At 44.8% G+C, this 17,156-nt stretch overlaps 1 protein-coding gene across 2 annotated transcripts in view; it reads right to left on the bottom strand.

The window, feature by feature from the left end:
* Nucleotides 1–17,156, bottom strand: part of FASS (tonneau 2 (TON2)) — an 82,048-nt gene that overhangs the window by 59,018 nt on the left and 5,874 nt on the right. For both annotated transcript variants that reach the window (XM_087395694.1, XM_087395693.1), the window contains exon 6: nucleotides 17,084–17,155. In XM_087395694.1, the coding sequence (XP_087251820.1) occupies nucleotides 17,084–17,155 (72 nt within the window). The remainder of the gene's footprint in view (nucleotides 1–17,083; nucleotide 17,156) is intronic.

The raw sequence follows: 17,156 nt of genomic DNA, 5'->3' as shown, positions 1-17,156 counted from the left end.
AGTGATAAGAGTAGCATAGGTGTCAGGTAAGCTTTTGAGAAGCACAGCAATAGCAATATCTTCGGAGATGGGAGACTTGACTGACGCAAGCTGAACCGTAAGACTGCGAAGATAATTGACATGAGAGGCTATAGTAGCTCCTTCCTGCATATGTAGATCAAAGAATGAGATCATAAGTGCAATCTTAGAGTTTTTAGATCGGGCTCCAAAAAGGGTATCCAAAGTGATCCATGCTTGAGGAGCAGACTGTATGTTGGAGATGTGATGAATGTAATCATCTCCAAGGCCGAGCAATATGATAGCATAGGCTTTGTCATTCTTGGCAGTGACAACTTGCTCAGAAGGACCTTCGGGAGCAGCACGTTGAACAATGTCCCAAAGACCTTCTTTCATAAGATGGCACTTGATTTTGATTTGCCAAGTATGAAAGTTGGACCCATTGAATTTGTCGATAGATATGAGAGAATGAGAGGAAGATGCCATGTGGGAAGGTCTTACCTCTTGCTAGGATGCAAGGGCAGTATCTATTCCCTTACAATATTGCAGAAATAAATGAGAGGAGAGATTTAAGAAGCCGGTTCTCTCACCACTTTGTCAAGGCCATAGCATATGACAACCCATCGAAGCAGGAGGAACCAGCAAAAAGAGAGACTGCTCAGCAAACTGAAAGAGGCAAAGCACAGTACCTTAATCTCAGGCAGAGGCAGAGGTGCAAAAAAAAAAGGGGCGCAGTCCAAGAGGTCGAACACATGGCGTAGATCTCCGTGAAGATGGAGCAGATCTCGAAAAGCAGCTGGAGAAATCGGCCTGTGCAGGTACCGATTCCGTACAGTCATACGGAGTGTACGGACTGTACGGACAGCGGAGTACGGACGGAGTATGGACGGAGTACGGCGTACGGACGACAATGTGTAGAGTACGGACGGCGCTGATCTGTACGGACAGCAGGAGCGGGTGCAGGAGTGACAGCAGGACTGCGCAGATCTGGCGCTCAGATCTGGCAGAAATGATGCGCAGATCTGGCGCAGATCTGGAGCAGAAACACACAGATCTGGCGCGCAGATCTGGAGCGCAATGGCGGGGCAGAAAGAGGGAGAAATGAGAAGAGGGGCAGATCTGCAGCAGGGGAGAGATCTGAGAAAAGGCAAACTGAGGGGAGAGAAGAGGGAGAAGAAGGATCAACCTAGCTCTGATACCATGTTGGAATATGGAAGCAAGAACTAGAACTAGAAACTGGAAATGAAATAACAATATACCTAGATGAATCCAGAAACATTCCCAAACTCATCCTCTAAAAACACAACATAGTGCAGCTTCAATCTCATGATAGTCACTCACAAGGTTGAAAACCATAAACTCCATCATGCATAGCAGGGACTAGCTACTGGAAATGAAATAACAAGACTGAAAGACAAGAAATAACTTGAGAAGAGTGTAGACAAGACACAAGCTTAGACAGATTGATTACAATGATGTGACCCATGAATATATGGGCCAAAGTACAAGACATAAAGCAAGAGTGCTTATGGGATAATTGTAGAAGTGCCACATGGCACACACTCAAGACATAAAGACTAGACTTAGACTTAGACAAATGTAGACTAGGAAATAGTACACTTAGTGTGCACTTATCTCCAACACTTACTCAATGAAATGCCTCTTTCTGTTATGCACACCAAAAGAGAGGGAAAACGAAGGAACAAGAACAAACCTGAATTTAATAAGAACGGAAGGTTTACAAGCTTACTGAACTGGATTTGACCTGTTTTAAGACTTTGTATCTGACATTGAAAGGCCATGACAATAGCAGGAATTACATGTTACCTAAGTGGACTGAGAAGTCAGAATGAGTACAGCTTAGTGAGAATTGGGACTGGGTTTTAAAAGGTTGTGGATGGCTGAACAGTCGAAAAAGAACCAGGATGCCTGGTACGTAATAGAATCTGGTCTGTTGCTAGCTTCAAAGGGGGACAATTGGATGGAATTCTCGGTGGTGCTTGGTATCTCGAAGACCCTGGCAGGTTTGTGGCACTGAATTTATATCTGTGATCTGGGTTGAGTTTGAATTTCAAGTGAACGTCTAGGGAGCATTGGTCTATGGTATGGGGGAAGATGATCAATAGATATGCCAGAGGTTGTCTTATCAGAGTATGCAGAGAAATTATGTGTACAGAAGAGAGAGATGCAGAAATGTGGTTAGAGAGAAAATGTACTGCGCAATAAACAAAACTGCAAGTGACTTTAAGAACAATGTGTTGGAAAAACTCTGCTCTTTACTGCTGAGAAAACCACTTCTGGAAGATCAAAACCAAGGATGAACTGCACCCTGCAAGTGTGAGAAGTGCAGCGGAAATGAACGGAAGAGAGAGAGAGAGAGAGAGAGAGAGAGAGAGAGAGAGAGCACGCCTCACATATACACACTGATAAGGAGAGAAAGGAGAGACAAAGGCACAAGAGAACTGCAAGTGATCTCTGGAGAACCCCACTACAACTAAGGGAAAACCTTGTAAACAACAGGCTGCTCGAGAGCTCGAAACACACAGCTAAACAACCAGAAGAATGGGAGCACGAGGGAGTGGATGAACTGCTCCACTACCCTGCTCCTCGAGTGATGTTGTGGGCTGGCTCTGCATCTCTGCCAGGCTCCACACTGTGGTGGACTGAACTGCTCGACAAGGAGACGTTCACCTCCAACAGGAAGACTCCACACAAGGGCTTAACTGCGTCTCTGAATGACTACATATATCTCGATGAATCCAGGAACATGCCCAAACTCATCCTCTAAAAACATAACATAGTGCAGTTTCAATCTCATGATAGTCACTCATAAGACTGAAACCATAAACTCCATCACGCATAGCAGGGCCTAGCTACTATGACATCCCCACTAACGTCATCAGCGCCCAACAGTGGTTGTAGACCATAGTATAAACATATGTCATAGTAGCAGGGCCTAGCTACTATGACATCCCCACCAACGTCATCAGCGCCCAGCAGTGGTTGTAGACCATAGTATAAACATATGCTCTCACACATACAAACCCACACACCCACAAACACTTGAGCATCCATTTATACAAACGTCCTCGTACTGAGTTTCTGTCGGCACTCAAAGGTGAAGGGCAAACTCAGCCATGACAAAGGCTAGCGCCTCTGAATGACTACAAACTAAGGTAGAAACTGCTGCATTTTTTTCTTCATTGGACTTATTCGTTGCCCAAGCGGGGACCCGACCCGACCTGCCTAGGTCTAGGTTGGCTGGTCTACCTGGTGAGGTCGGTTGAACCTAACACTGGTCAAGTGGGTTTGACCTGACCCTGGTCAGGATGGTTGTCGCCCAAATATGGCTGGTGTTCGTGGTCCTCTAGCTGAGCCTTTACCAGGCCCTAAACCAGGCCTAAATATTTGTTCAGCCTTATGCCTTGTCACTGCCCCCATTTGACGAAATATTTTACAAAAGAATACTACCACTATCTCGAGTGGGCACAACCACAAAGGCACAACCACAAAGAAGCCCTCACTCCCTACAGTACAAAAAGGAGATGCCAACTGTAGCTGGATTTGCCAATATATAACCGTAGTTCAACTCGAAGGACTCATTCCTATAGAGGGATGTTTTGATCATTGTAGGCAAACTCCAACAATGACAACCACTTGTTGCACATATGTTGCCTCTGATACATACGTTGTTAGCATATTCTCTAAGGTCTGGTTGACTCTCTCCGTCTGACCATCTACCTGGTGATCCCCACTACTCATTCCCAACTCAGTCCATAGTGCATTAAACACTGTAGTCCAAAAATGACTTGTAAATCTAGTATCCCTGTTTGAGACTATGGATATGGGTAATCCATCCAAATGAAATATACTATCGATATACAAATCTGCTTACAAGGCACTAACAGAGTCCCTAGTTGGAATGAAGTGATCCATCTTGGTAAGACGGTCAACTACCACAAGGATAGAATCATATCCACCTTGTGTTATAGGTAGATCAACTAAAAAGTTCATCGAAATACTCTCCCATTTGCCTGATGGTATCTCCAAGGGCTGCAAAAGGCTACATGACTTCACTTGCTTTGGCTTACTTGACACTAGAAACACCATGTCACACATTCGTGAATATGATTTTTCATTTTTGGCTAAAGAAACCTCGTTACACAAGATATGTCTTCTTAACACTTGGACGCCCGGCACATGGGCTATCATGGCACTGTCAAATGACACTATCTAAGATCATTCTAACTAGGTACAACTACCTTCATTATAATTTTAGCATACCATCATCTATGCAAAGTATATCTTATATAAGTTTGGCCATTTTTTTGCTTGGATGCTCGTTTGGGAGAGACTAAAATGAAATCGTTTAGTCTTTAAATGAAGAAAATGTGGACTACTTTTTGATGAGCTTTCTTTTTTACTGCTAGCCTTTGTCATAGTTGAGTCTACCCTTCACCTCGAGAGTGTCAATAGAAACTCAATACGAAGACCTTTGTATAAATGGATGCTCAAGTATGTCGGGGTGTGTGGATTTGTATGTGTGAGAGCATATGTACACCCACTGTTCGGCATTGATGACGTCACTATGTGTTGTGTTTTTAGAGATGAGTTTGTTGTGTTCCTAGATTCATCTCTCTCTCTCTCTCTCCACCCACCCACCCACCCACCCACACACACACACACATTGTAATGAGGTGGGAAAAAGGGCTACTTTAGTGGCTCTTTAGGTGGGAAATGCGGAGGAAACTATAAGTCTCTATCCACCACTCATTGTACACTTTTGATGTGACATCTAATCCTATGTACTCTTCCTCCTTCCTCCCCCTTGCAGCCTACACACTCTCTCATCCCCAATCTCTCTCTCTCTCTCTCTCTCTCTCTCTCTCTCTCATGTATTTTATGCAGACCAATTGAATCTCATGAAGACCAATTGAATTTCATGCATTGATCAGAGTTATGCAATACCTAATAGAGGTGCAGCAAATGCAACCTGATAGGCTGCCTCATAAAGCATGGAATGCCAACACAAAGCTTCAAAAGAACTACAAAAGTAAGGTCATCTGCACAGGATGGGCAACCGACATAAGAAAATGGTTCAGCAGATGGAAAGTGGAAGCATATTTGATCATGCCGCCTGAAAAGGTCGACATGCAAGAGTTTCAACTATCTTTACTGAGCACTTTGCGGAATCACTGGTTGACAAGTGAAAAGAGGGTAAAGCTGGAATATTACCAAGACAACATAAATCCCACATGTTGGTCTACATACATGTCCATAGAGACTCATGCTCACTCTTATATTAGCACACCTATCCCCCTTCTATATTGCAGAAACATCGCTAGGTTCCGTACCAGATCTCATACATTTGCCATTGAGCAGGGAGCTTGGATACACCAGCCTAGACATGCTAGAGTCTGTACCCTTTGTGACATGCAAACAGTTGAGACGGAGGCACATGTAGCTCTACAGTGGCCCCGATATGCACATATCAGGGAGGACTACCAGCAGATACTGGGGGACTCCGCTAAGTTGACATCAGTTCTCTCCACTGCCTCTCCGACAGCATTGGGATCTTTTGTCACTCGTCTTTTTACCTGTCGTCAGGAACTCATAGACTCCTGACCTCTCTCCTTGAGGAAACTCTTTTTACATTGTATCGAGACGGGTCCCATGGGGGTCATTTTTGCCCCCTCGAGGACGCTAATAAACTCTTTCTTTCTTTCTTTCTTTCTTTCTCTCTCTCTCTCTCTCTCTCTCTCTATCTCTCGGGACACAAAGCCAAAGTGGTGCTCAATGACAGGAAAGCAAGAATCAAGATTCTCATGCAAACAAATAAGTTGAGAGGTACCAAAGTATGGATATCAGAGAAGCTCACCCCAATTTAGCTCAAGATGAAGCTGAACAAAGTGAAGGATGCTTGCAAAGAAGGGAAATGGGCTGTCTACAGAGATGGAAAAGCACTTATCATAGACTTTAAATCCAAACCCAAGGATTCTCAGTCTTAAACTGATGTAGCATAGGTTGACTACCTAGTACAATGTAGCTAATCTATAGTAACTTGGGGAGTGATATATGCACTTCCAAGAGACTCTCAGTCTATAACTGATGTTTGGTGTGTACCTTTTTTGTTGTGTGCGCTTTGTCTCATTGTCTCGCGAGGGCTTCTGAAGATGTGAATCTCTCTCTCTCTCTCTCTCTCTCTCTCTCTCTCTCTCTAGTTTACTTTGTATTTAGGCTCAGATTTGACATTATGTACTTTCACTTGCATTGTATTGCGTAGCACTTAGATGATATTCGACGATGCCTCTTCTTTGTGGCACGTTGATTTTGTGCTATCTTGTATGCAGAGTTCTTGATGTCCCATGGGCCCATTTTGGCCTTTAGTGGACAATAATACACTTTCTTTCTTTCTTTCTCCCCCTAACTCTCTCTCTCTCTCCCACCTCTTCCTCTCTCTGCCTTCTTCTCTCTCCCTTCCTCTAACCCGTTATTTCGAGCTCTAGAAGCTACGCCAACAGCCTCAAACTTTCGTGGCATTGGACTAGTGTGCAACAGCCTTAACTTAGCGTCATTTATCAACAAATCAAAATCCTCTCTGCAAATCAAAGAATTGGTCAAGAAGGATAGCAGTGGAGATATCCTGCCCAAGCTTTGCATTGTGCACAGGAGTTGTTCATCGTATCACAAAGCATAGCTGCTCTGACAAGCTATTCATAGGAGTTGAGCCCGAAGCCTTTGTTTCATCACACAGGTGGCTAGTTCCATCGCAGCCTATCCAAACTGATTGGAGAGCCACCAAATGGACTCTTCATCTTGCCCACCCGAACGTTGGAACTTGTCCGTTCAGGTCATGGATAGCTTGTTGAATATAAGCTTTCTTGGAAAAGAAAAGGCTCAACAATGAAAAGAAACATGCTTGCTAAAATTAGGTCACTTTTGCAGATGCTTATGCAAAATTGAAGTTTTTGTTCAATCAAAGTTAAGGAGAGAAGAGAAGTGCATACATTGTCATTTTGCCATTTTTAACTACTATTTAAGTTTACACCAAACTCTACATGATTTTTAAGTCAGCAGAGCAAGCTCTTATATGATTTTGAAGTGTTACATAACAAGCAATCAAGAATTTATAAATCAATAAGAAATCAAACCAAAGTTCGAGGTCAAAGCAATCTCACAAATGTGCTTCTTGAGCAATCTGGTGTACATCATCTCACGACTTGAGGCAGGAGACCTCTTCACGTGCGCGCGCCAACTCCATTCACCAATAGACGAATAGACTAAGGCTTGACCGCCATGCCGCCTCGCGCTCCGTCCACGCCTAATTCCGCCAACGTACCATCACTTGGAGCTTCCAAACCTTAGGAATATCTTTAATTAATTAGTAAGTTAGCTTGACTTGGGTTTGGTTTAGCTTAGGTTAGGTTAGCACGTTTAGGTCAGGTTGGGTTAGAACTAACTTAGATTGGGTTAGTTAGGACTAACTAGGTTGGTCGGGGTTAGCTTAGATCAAATGAATTTGGGGTTAGGATCACTCATGGTTAGGTTAAGTTGACTTAATGTCCTAACAATCCTAGGGGTCTTAGGTTAGGACTGTCCTAACTATCCTAGGTGACTTAGGACACCCCCCTCCCCCCTGCCAAAAAAAAAAGAGCCTCTTTTCAAGGCCTTCCACAACCCAGTTTGGGCTCATTTCGGCTCCATTTCGAAGCCTCTTCACCAAGCTTCCTCTCGAGCTTCGACATCGACATTTCCTATGTTGCACACACAGCATCAAGTGCTATTACAGCAGCATTTACTCTTGCCTTTCTGCTTCCTTTCTTGCACTATGCTTGTACTTGCTTGTGGGGGCAGCATTGTCTGCCAGAGTGGGACTTTTTGCAAGAAGCTACATTTGCGCTCCTTTCTCCCGTGATAGTCATCATAGCTCCCAAGTGTGCCACTCGTATTGGGCCATCACTACATGACAATGATGAGGTTGCTCAACATGAGGATGTGCCTACCACAATGGGTGCATTCATTGCACCAGCAAAGAAACCACCTCGAAATGGATGAAGATCAGCTGTACAACAAAGCAAACACCCCGTTTTGCGTGCAAGACAGTTGCACCAGTTCATACAGCTGCCTCAGGATGCATGCAGATATCCATACAGCAGCTAGCAAGTCTGTGCGCCGTTAATTAAAGCGCCTTGGAATGTGTGCCTTAGAGAGAGTCTATTAACGTCCACTGGAGACCAAAAGGTCTATGGGACAGCAAGAAACCATATAGTACATCTCTGCTTTAGGGAGGGCGCATAGCAGCTCCTAAGGAGTGCAAAAGCAACCCCAGTTTATTTAGAGTACCTGCATAATAGTCTGAAAGAGTAATCAATTGTACATCAGTTTAAGACTGAGAGACTTTTGGTTTTGATTTAAACTCTCTAATTAGGGCTATGCCTTCACGGTAAGCTGCCCATTTTCCATCCTTTCTGGCAGCCCTGACTTTCGCTAATTCAGTTGCCTTATTCTTGAGTTGAGCTTGTGTAAGCTCCTCAGCTATCCATACTTTGGTGCCCTTCAGCTTGTAAGATTGGCGAAGAAGCTTGATTAACATATCTTTTGACTTCAGTGTAAGGATTGCATGACTTTGTGCATCATAAAAGCGGGCCTGGAGTCGTCATCATTTTGCTCATCCATTCAATGTTGGGCAAGCCTGCTTTGATCTTTGTCAATATTTCACTATAAGTGTCCTCCTCGTTGTACCAATCTTCTGGGAGTCCCCCTATTCTAATCTTCAGCGCATTATCACATCTAGCTTCGTGTTCTTTAATCTCTACTTGAATATCAGACTTACTTGCTTTGGTGTCCACTTCCACAATCACTTTGCCACAGAGAGAGAGAGAGAGAGAGAGAGATTAACGTTCGCGGGAGGCCTCGCAGGCCAATGGAACAAGGTGCGGAAAACACCAAAAGGAAAAAAACTCATACAAGCCAGAAAGGTTGGAGCAAAATACTATGAGAGATAGCAAAAGAAAACGTTGAAAAATCCGTACAAAGGAGGAATACCCATCAAATGTTGCTTTGAAGAGAAGGGTGCATGGCAAATTGCCACGTGGCACATTTGCCCCCTCTCATTAAAGTCTTAACCCCTACAACCAATGACACACTTAAAAGCTCTAACCCACTTTACCAATGACACATTGGTCGTCTCCCCTTGGGCCCAACTGTTAGACCCCTCTCTTCTAACATTGGTCGTCTCCCCTTAGACCCCTCTCTTCTAACATTGGTCTCCCCTTGGGCACACCTTTTAGACCCCTCTCTTCTAGCATTAGCCTAACACTTGGGCCTAGGCATTGGATGCATTCTTAGGGACTTCTGGGAAGTATCACTTCCCCTAGGCTAGTCCCCCAAGCCAAAGGTAGTCACGATTACCAAACTCACGTCCCCATGACATACCCAACAAACTACCCAGTTTGCTGCTAACATATACAACAAATAAAGAACAATGAAAGAGAGATGAATAGCCCATACCAGATAATAAATTATCTATAAGATACAACCAGCAATGATGATATGGTCTAGGAGAGAGCGCGATTTCATCCGTACATCAATCCATCACTTGTGTGGAGTGAGTACTACACTCATCGTAGAGGTCCCGTAGCAGAAATACTATCAACAATCTGTACCTTGGGTGAGACGTGTCACCAAGTGACCTCTAGATATGTGAGCGTGTTTGTCCTGAAGGGGTGGAGGTGCTACCCCCCTCTTGAGCATCAGGCAATGCTCTAGACCTTTTCTCATTGACCTGAATGACCCTGCACCGTAGTGGGCTCAAGCTGAAATGCTTCCAGGGAGAGCTGCAATACCCTAGGTGAATCTACTGAATAGTTCTGAAACTTAACTAGATACCTTCTGGAAACTCTACCTCGACTTTCCTTTCATGTTGTGCCAAGATCTGTTCTGGAAGCAAGATCTCGTCCAGTTCCTCCACTTCAGGCCGTTTCTCATCAAGCATCTCTTCTGGCACATCTTGCTGGAAAGGTTTCAACAAACTCATATGAAAGGCGTTGTGAATTGTCCAATGGCGTGGTAGCTTCAGCCTGTAAACTACATCATTTATCCTTTGCAAGACTTGAAAGGGTCCATAGTACCACATTTTCAGTTATCCTTGCCTTTCATCTGCTTAAGTCTTGCTTTCTGAAAATGCAGCAACACCCAATCATATTCTTTCAAGACCAACTCACATCAGTGGCGATCTCCTGCCCTATACAATGCATCCAAACTTTCCACATACCGATCTGCTTCAAAGATCTTCTCTTTCGTGTGTAAAATGGGAGGTACCTTTCTTCCACCTTCCACAATTTCAAAGGTTGCTTTCCCGGTGGAAGAATGCACTATATTGTTGTAGGCAAACTCGACCAGTGGCAAAAATTGCTCCTATTTTGATTGCTGGTCTGAAACATAGCATTTCAAAAGGTCCAGGGCAGTAGAATTTGACTCTTCTGACTGTCCATTTGACTGTGGGTGTAAAGAGGATGAAAAATTGAGCAAGTGCTCATGTTCTCAAAGAGACCTCTCCAAAAAAGGCTGGTCATACGGGGGTCTCAATCACTTACAATTGATTGAGGCATCTCGTGGTGTTTGAAATATGAGACATGAATAATCTCGCCATCTGATGTTCTGTAATTTTCTTCCGCATTGGAATAAAGTGGGCCTGTTTGCTGAATCTGCAAATTATGGTCCATAGACTAGCGTGTTTAGGGCTGGTTGGAGCCAGCCAACCAAGGCAAGTTATGGGCAGACCATGGGGCTGGACCCCTGCAAAGTTATGGGCCAATTGGCCCTGGTTTTAAGCCCCAGGAGGAGGTAGAACAGGTCGGCCAGGAGGGGTAAACTGACTGACCAGGTCGGCTAGTCTGTGGCACCTGGGTCTGTGGTATTCCCAGCCCTTTGGGCCTATAAAAGGAGGGCCTTTGTGCCCTCATATCTCATTCAATTGGAGCAGCACTTCAGGGAGCAGAAGGAGCAGCAGACCAGCCACCTGTGGGCCTACATCCAGCAGCTCAGCACAAAAAGGGAGCTGACAGCAGCAGCCAAAAGACACTTCCTGGGGCCTCATCTTGGAGGTGAAGGAGAGTAGAAGGTGTGCTGCAGGCTGAGCTCTCAAGGGCTGAACCTTGGCTGTCTCTCAGGGCAGCAAGGTGTTGTAATCTGGATTGAGAGTCTACTTACGCTTGAGGTGGAGCACACGGGCTCAAGTCTAGAGATATCCGGCAGATAGTAGAAGTACGTGGTGGTAAGATCAAAGGACCACGCTTTAGTGGGACTTTGGATCTTTATCTCTTTGTATTGTGTCCATAGTTTTGGATGGAAATATATTCTTTTGGCAGCTTCTATCTCTGGCTGGATCCTTGTCTAATGCTTGTGGATGTTCAAAATGCAAAAAACGTGTTTTTAATAACCGGTCAATGTACACCGGTTGACCGGCTAAATACTGCTCGGTGTATCACAACACTGTGCGGTATTAGGCTGAAAATACCGCAGTGTAATATAATACCACACAGTAAATAAAACACCGCACGGTCAATATGATTACCATCCGGTATCAAATACACCGATTGGTGAATCCCTACACCGAGCGGTGTATTAGGATTACACCAGTCGGTGTAGTGTTACACCAGTTGGTGTAGTCAGTCAAGGAACGTGGTGCTGTTTTCCGCTGTTGAAAGGAAGGGTTGGCTCGAGGATGAATTTTGGAGGTTCGGAGAGCTTCAGAGGTTCTAGAGCTTACGCGCCGTTCAATCATGATCCAGATGGATATTCGCCGTTAGATCTTGGGCAAAGGCAGAGGCAGAGGCAGAAAGATGATGGTGCAAAGATGACACGTGGAAGAGAGGACAAAGGGCAGAGCTGAGGGCAGAAAGAGATGACACGTGGTGGCGCGCGGGCTACAGGACATGTGATAGATTGGTGGACTGGTAGACGGGCGAGGAATAGGGTATTGTTGAGGTCGAGGCGGGTTGTTGCGCATGTTGAAGATGCAACTGTTTTCATCATGGCTGCCGACGACGCAGATATGGCACCACAACCTTGGCAGTGGATTTGCTTGTGCAGTGATCTTGGCTCTTAGGTCCAGGCACTCATTTGCTGTATGATTGGCCATGTAGTGTGGACACCAGATATTTTCTCACCGAGGATATGTCTGAGTTGGCGGTTGAGACAAGTGAAGTTTTTGTTCCATGACTTGCATCATGTCTTCTTTCAACTTCATGGTCATGGCCTCTAGGCGATCTTCATTTGATGTTTCGGCAGTGGACTTGGTTTTGCCTTTTTTCGAGCGCTTATCTCGTGCATTAGATCTGTCGTCATCACTGCTAGTGTCAGAGTTGGTCATGCCATCCTCGATGTCAATGGTTGTCGCATGAGCAGCACTGAACATTTCATAGCTGCTAATCTTTTTCATATCCTTTCGGATTTTCTTTCTTAGTCCTACAATGAACCAAGCCGTGAGGTACTTTGCATCGGGGCATGGGTCACATTTGGTGATTAATCTTTTCATCTTGCCCAGGTACGTGCGTACATCTTCTTGACGGCCTTGTTCGATCTTGCTTAGTTGGAGAGCGGGATCATCTTGAAGCCTCTCCATTTGAAAGCGTCATTTAAATTCTGTTTGAAGTAGGTCCCATGTGGCTTGCTCTTCCCCTAGAAGGTCTAGGTACCATTCGGATGCTTCATCAATTAAGGCCATGGGAAACCAAGCCACCTTGGTTTCATGGGATTGATCTCCACCTTCTTGGCATGCGACATCAAAATGCTAGAGGAATTGGGCTGGATCTCCCCTACCATTATATTTGGGAAGTTCCAGTTTTCCCAAGGGGTGTCTGCCTTGATTGTTATTTTTTCTTCCATTAAAGAAATTGTCAGTCTCTGCATCGAGGTTGATATCCCCATCATTGTCACGAGGCCTCCAGCCATGTTGTGGCGTGGAGGAGTTAAAGGGATTGCTTGATTTTTAGGGGGGGATTTGGGGTAGAGGATTGTTGGGGATGGTGGTTGCAGCGGAGTTGTATGCGTACTTGGTGAGCGAAAAGAACTATTCAGTGTATGATAGAGAGCTCCTCGATGTCATCCAGGCATTAAAACATTGGAAGCCTTTCCTATACGGACGGACCTTCACGATGAAGACAGATCACCAAGTCCTTAAGTGGCTTCAGACAATGCCTAGTACGCAATGGAGTGATCAACAGCAGCGGTGGAGTCAGATATTCCAGCAGTTTGGGAGAATTATCGAGTACGTCGGAAAGATTCTATCCAGACCATTGAGCAGGCCACTGTGCTCGAAATCAAAGAAAAGAATCTTGATAGCATGAAGGCACAGTACGCGAAGTCAGCAGAGTTTGGCACGCAGTTCCAATTAGCCACGACGCTTGCTCCAGGCCATTACTCATTAGAAGACAGTTGGCTTTTCTATAAGAAAAGGTTGTGTGTACTCAAAGACAAACGACAGTTACTTCTTCATGATGCCCATGACGCCCTTACCGGTGGTCACAGAGATATCAACGGGACTTTAGAGAAGTTAGAGCGCTATTTCTATTGGCCAAAGATGCGGAAGGACGTATAATATTTGTGCAGAATTGTCAAATATGCCAAAAGGTCAAGGCTTCCCACAAGAAAGCAACAGGCTTACTTATGCCATTGCCAATGCCCGACGGTCCTTTCCAGGACATAGGTATGGATTTCGTGGGACCACTTCCAGCATCCGCAGATACGCATAACACTCAATGTCTTACTATTGTTTGTCGCTTTAGTAAATAGCTTTAGTAAATATTGTATACTCATTCCCTGCAAACAAACGGCCAGTGCTGAAGATGTAGCTCGTTTGTTTATCAAGTATTGGTATCCCATTGGAGGGTTGCCAAAGACCATAACATCCGACAGGGACTCCAAGTTTACGTCTAACTTTTGACGAGCCTTGTTTGATAATTTTAGTACTAAGCTGCAGATGTCCACAGCGCTTTCCCTCCGCAATCGAACGGCGAGACGGAAAAGTATAATGGTATGGCATTTGATATTTTGAAATCATATTGTCATGATGCTCACGGAAAGTGGGAGCAGTTTCTTCCGCTTGTGCAGGCCATTCTGAACGATACTTATTCTTCAAGTATTGGTCGCACACCTTATGAAGCGGCGTTTGGACGGCGATTTACCTCACTCCTCACCCAGATGGTGTCTCCATCTCTTGAAGCCAACAAAACCACCGAATCCATGGCAGCGAATCCATGGTAGAGATTACGGAGTCCATGAAAAGCCGCATCGCCAAAGCTCAAGCATCGTATACACGCCAAGCTAATAAATCCAGACGAGATGTCCAGTATAAAGAGGGTCAATGGGTGTATTTACGCATTATCAAGCAACGATTGAAGCAAGTGGGCAAGCGATGCCCTAAGATGTCCTTCAGGAGCTTCGGACCATTCCCTATTATTCAAAAGATCAACGATGTCTCAATGAAGTTACGCCTACCAGACAGTTGGACTATGCACAACGTGTTCCATGTAGCTTGGTTGAAGCCATATTTTGGACCTCCTCTTTCAGAGATTTCCGACAAGCAACAACATGAAGTTCTTGATAAAGCCGAAGTTTTGCAGCCAGAACAGATCCTTCTTCATAAAATCAAAGCATGGGTCAGGACGCAGGATCCGGGAGTTTTACACCAAGTTCCGTGATTGAGGTACCCATGAAGCAATGTGGTTGGACGAAGATTTTTTCCAGGAGTTTCCCCATATATTGGCAGACTACTTGGAAGCAATGAACCTACCGCCAAGTTAAGAAGGAGGGAATGTCACATGCACCCTTGCACTTGGGTGCAAGGAGACACACTGGCTACATCGACAAGTGCATTATAGTTCCCAGATAGGAGATTTTGTCATATGCCGTGACCCCTTTGTGAGCCCTTGTCCAGGGACAGTTAGGCACAAGCTACGTAGGTCAATCTCTCAGCCTTAGGTCAAGTCAGTAGTCAGTTCTTGTTCACTAGTGCCCACTAGAGAATAGTAGGTTAAGTGTTTCCATCTTATAGTTTAGGTTAGGAGTCCCTTTAGGGTCCCCAAAGGCTGGACAGGTAAGAAGGGAAGGCAGCCTGCAAAGGCTGTCCTAAAACTCCCCTGGCAAATGAGCCAGGGAAGGCTTTTTATAGGCTGGTTGTAGGCCAACCAGTCTATAAAACAGACTGAGTCGATCTGTTTACAGACTGGGTTGGCTCAGTCCAGCCCTATAAAAGGGCCCCTTGGCTGCCCTGTTCTCTCATTCAGTTTGCTCCTGCCTTCAGTCCTCCTACAGCTCCACTTCAGCCTCCTGTGCAGCCCCTGAGATCCTCATATCTGGCCCTACTCTAGCCTCAGTCCCTTGGCCATCAGTTCAGCCTGATCTGAAGGTGACCACGCAGCACAACAGTCGGAGGTTTGGAACGGAGAGAGGTTTGGACACTGTTTCCTCAGCTTTCTCAGCTCTCTTTTACAGTTTACACAGCTCACTCTCAGCTCTATATTTCAGTCTTCTCTCAGTTCTCTCATAGGATCTATCACTTCTAGTTTTCACTCTCTCACTCACACAGTAACCCTGCATTCCGGTAGACAGCACAAGCCTCTTCCTTGCCTTGCAGAAGCGTCCTACATCGTCAGTGTGAATAGCATCAAGGTCTCGGTATTAATCGGCGTTGCCTCTCAAGTCCTTGGGTCTGCTATATGTGTGCACAGTGAGCTCTTCGAAAGCGCGTTCCATGCTCTCTCGAAGAGTGTTCTTTGTATTTCTCAGTGCTCCAAGTATAAAGCAAATTCTCCCCTGATTGGGGGAGGGGGCCCTCAGTGGGTACAGGGACCCAATCGGTTGTCGACTCTACCCTCTCTCTACCCTCATCTCCTTTCTCTCTCTATGGTAAACAACGCTCATTCCTCGCTAAAGGTTTAAAGAAGGGCTTGCTGTGAATTACACGATCAGAAAACCGTTGCATGTTACATCTCCAAATCTGGTACACAAATTCCCAAGAAAATGCCTTTCCCACACCATCAAATTGCTAAGGGAGAGGGAAATAAAAATAGAAATAAATCTCTATCTGATTCCACCCTCCCTTCCTACTTCCCCCCAAAAATCATAATTCCGTAGCGGTCACCACTTGGGTACATACAGGCATTTTATGCGCAGCTAGTCAATTCTTATAGAGGTAAATCATGCCATGCAAGCAACATTGTGGGTATCTTCCGATTGCATACTTGCTCGGTCCAAGATTCTTGTAGGTTTGCACCTTGCATTGTCCGCTCTCTTGAAACAAAACAATACTCTCGATTAGTGAGTCACCTCGGTGAGAAACATGAAACATTGGATGCACCTTACAACCTTGTGGTAATTCCAATCTATAGGCTACCTTGTTTATTCTTTTTAGAATTAACCATGGCCCACAACATCGGGGTTGCATCAAAGATAGGCCTTTAAAATTGGCATTTTGGCATCTAGATCTCTCTAGGGCAATTGGGCTTTACAACGAAAAAAGAAACGAAAAAAAAAACGTACGAGAGAGAGAGAGAGAGTTGTTGGCTGTAGAGCTTTGCTGGGAGTACAATCATTGTGCCATAGCCCAATATGTTACAGATGAAATTGCAGGGATTGACTGAAGCATATCACCAATAACATAATTATTTGCATTTACACTTACATTGACACACATCGTGCTGCTCTAGTTCCGGAATATGACTTGAGCAGAAGAACGTCAGTTATTAAGTCCCATAAATTTCTCTCTGCAAATGAAAGGAAGATCTCTTATGGCCATTGCTGGCAAATGGACCATGAGAGATGAAAGTCTCAATACACACTACTTTCCATAAAGGATTGCTATATGGTATGCCTGGATTCTCATGGCCAACCCCACTGGTTTACTAACAGAATCTACAGGACCAATATCAATCCCAGTCATCAGATTACCAAACAGGACTGAAACAACAACTCTAAAAGACTCCCAATAACCCTAAAATCAAAAAGTAAACTGGGCTTCAACTAAAATGATCATCTGCACATCAAAAGCCAAAATCATAACAAAAAACAGAAGAAAACTGACTACCTGAGGTTGCAAAAACCCATCTGCATCTTCATCTAGCTCACTCATGTCAATGCGTGCTTGTGTCAAAGACACC

The sequence above is a fragment of the Dipteris shenzhenensis genome, chromosome 24 (assembly GCF_047967505.1).
Source record: "Dipteris shenzhenensis isolate YYH24624 ecotype China chromosome 24, Dip_SZ_1.0, whole genome shotgun sequence".
NCBI lineage: Eukaryota > Viridiplantae > Streptophyta > Polypodiopsida > Gleicheniales > Dipteridaceae > Dipteris > Dipteris shenzhenensis.
Note: the sequence above shows the minus strand (reverse complement) of the source record. Positions and strands in the feature narration are given on the sequence as shown.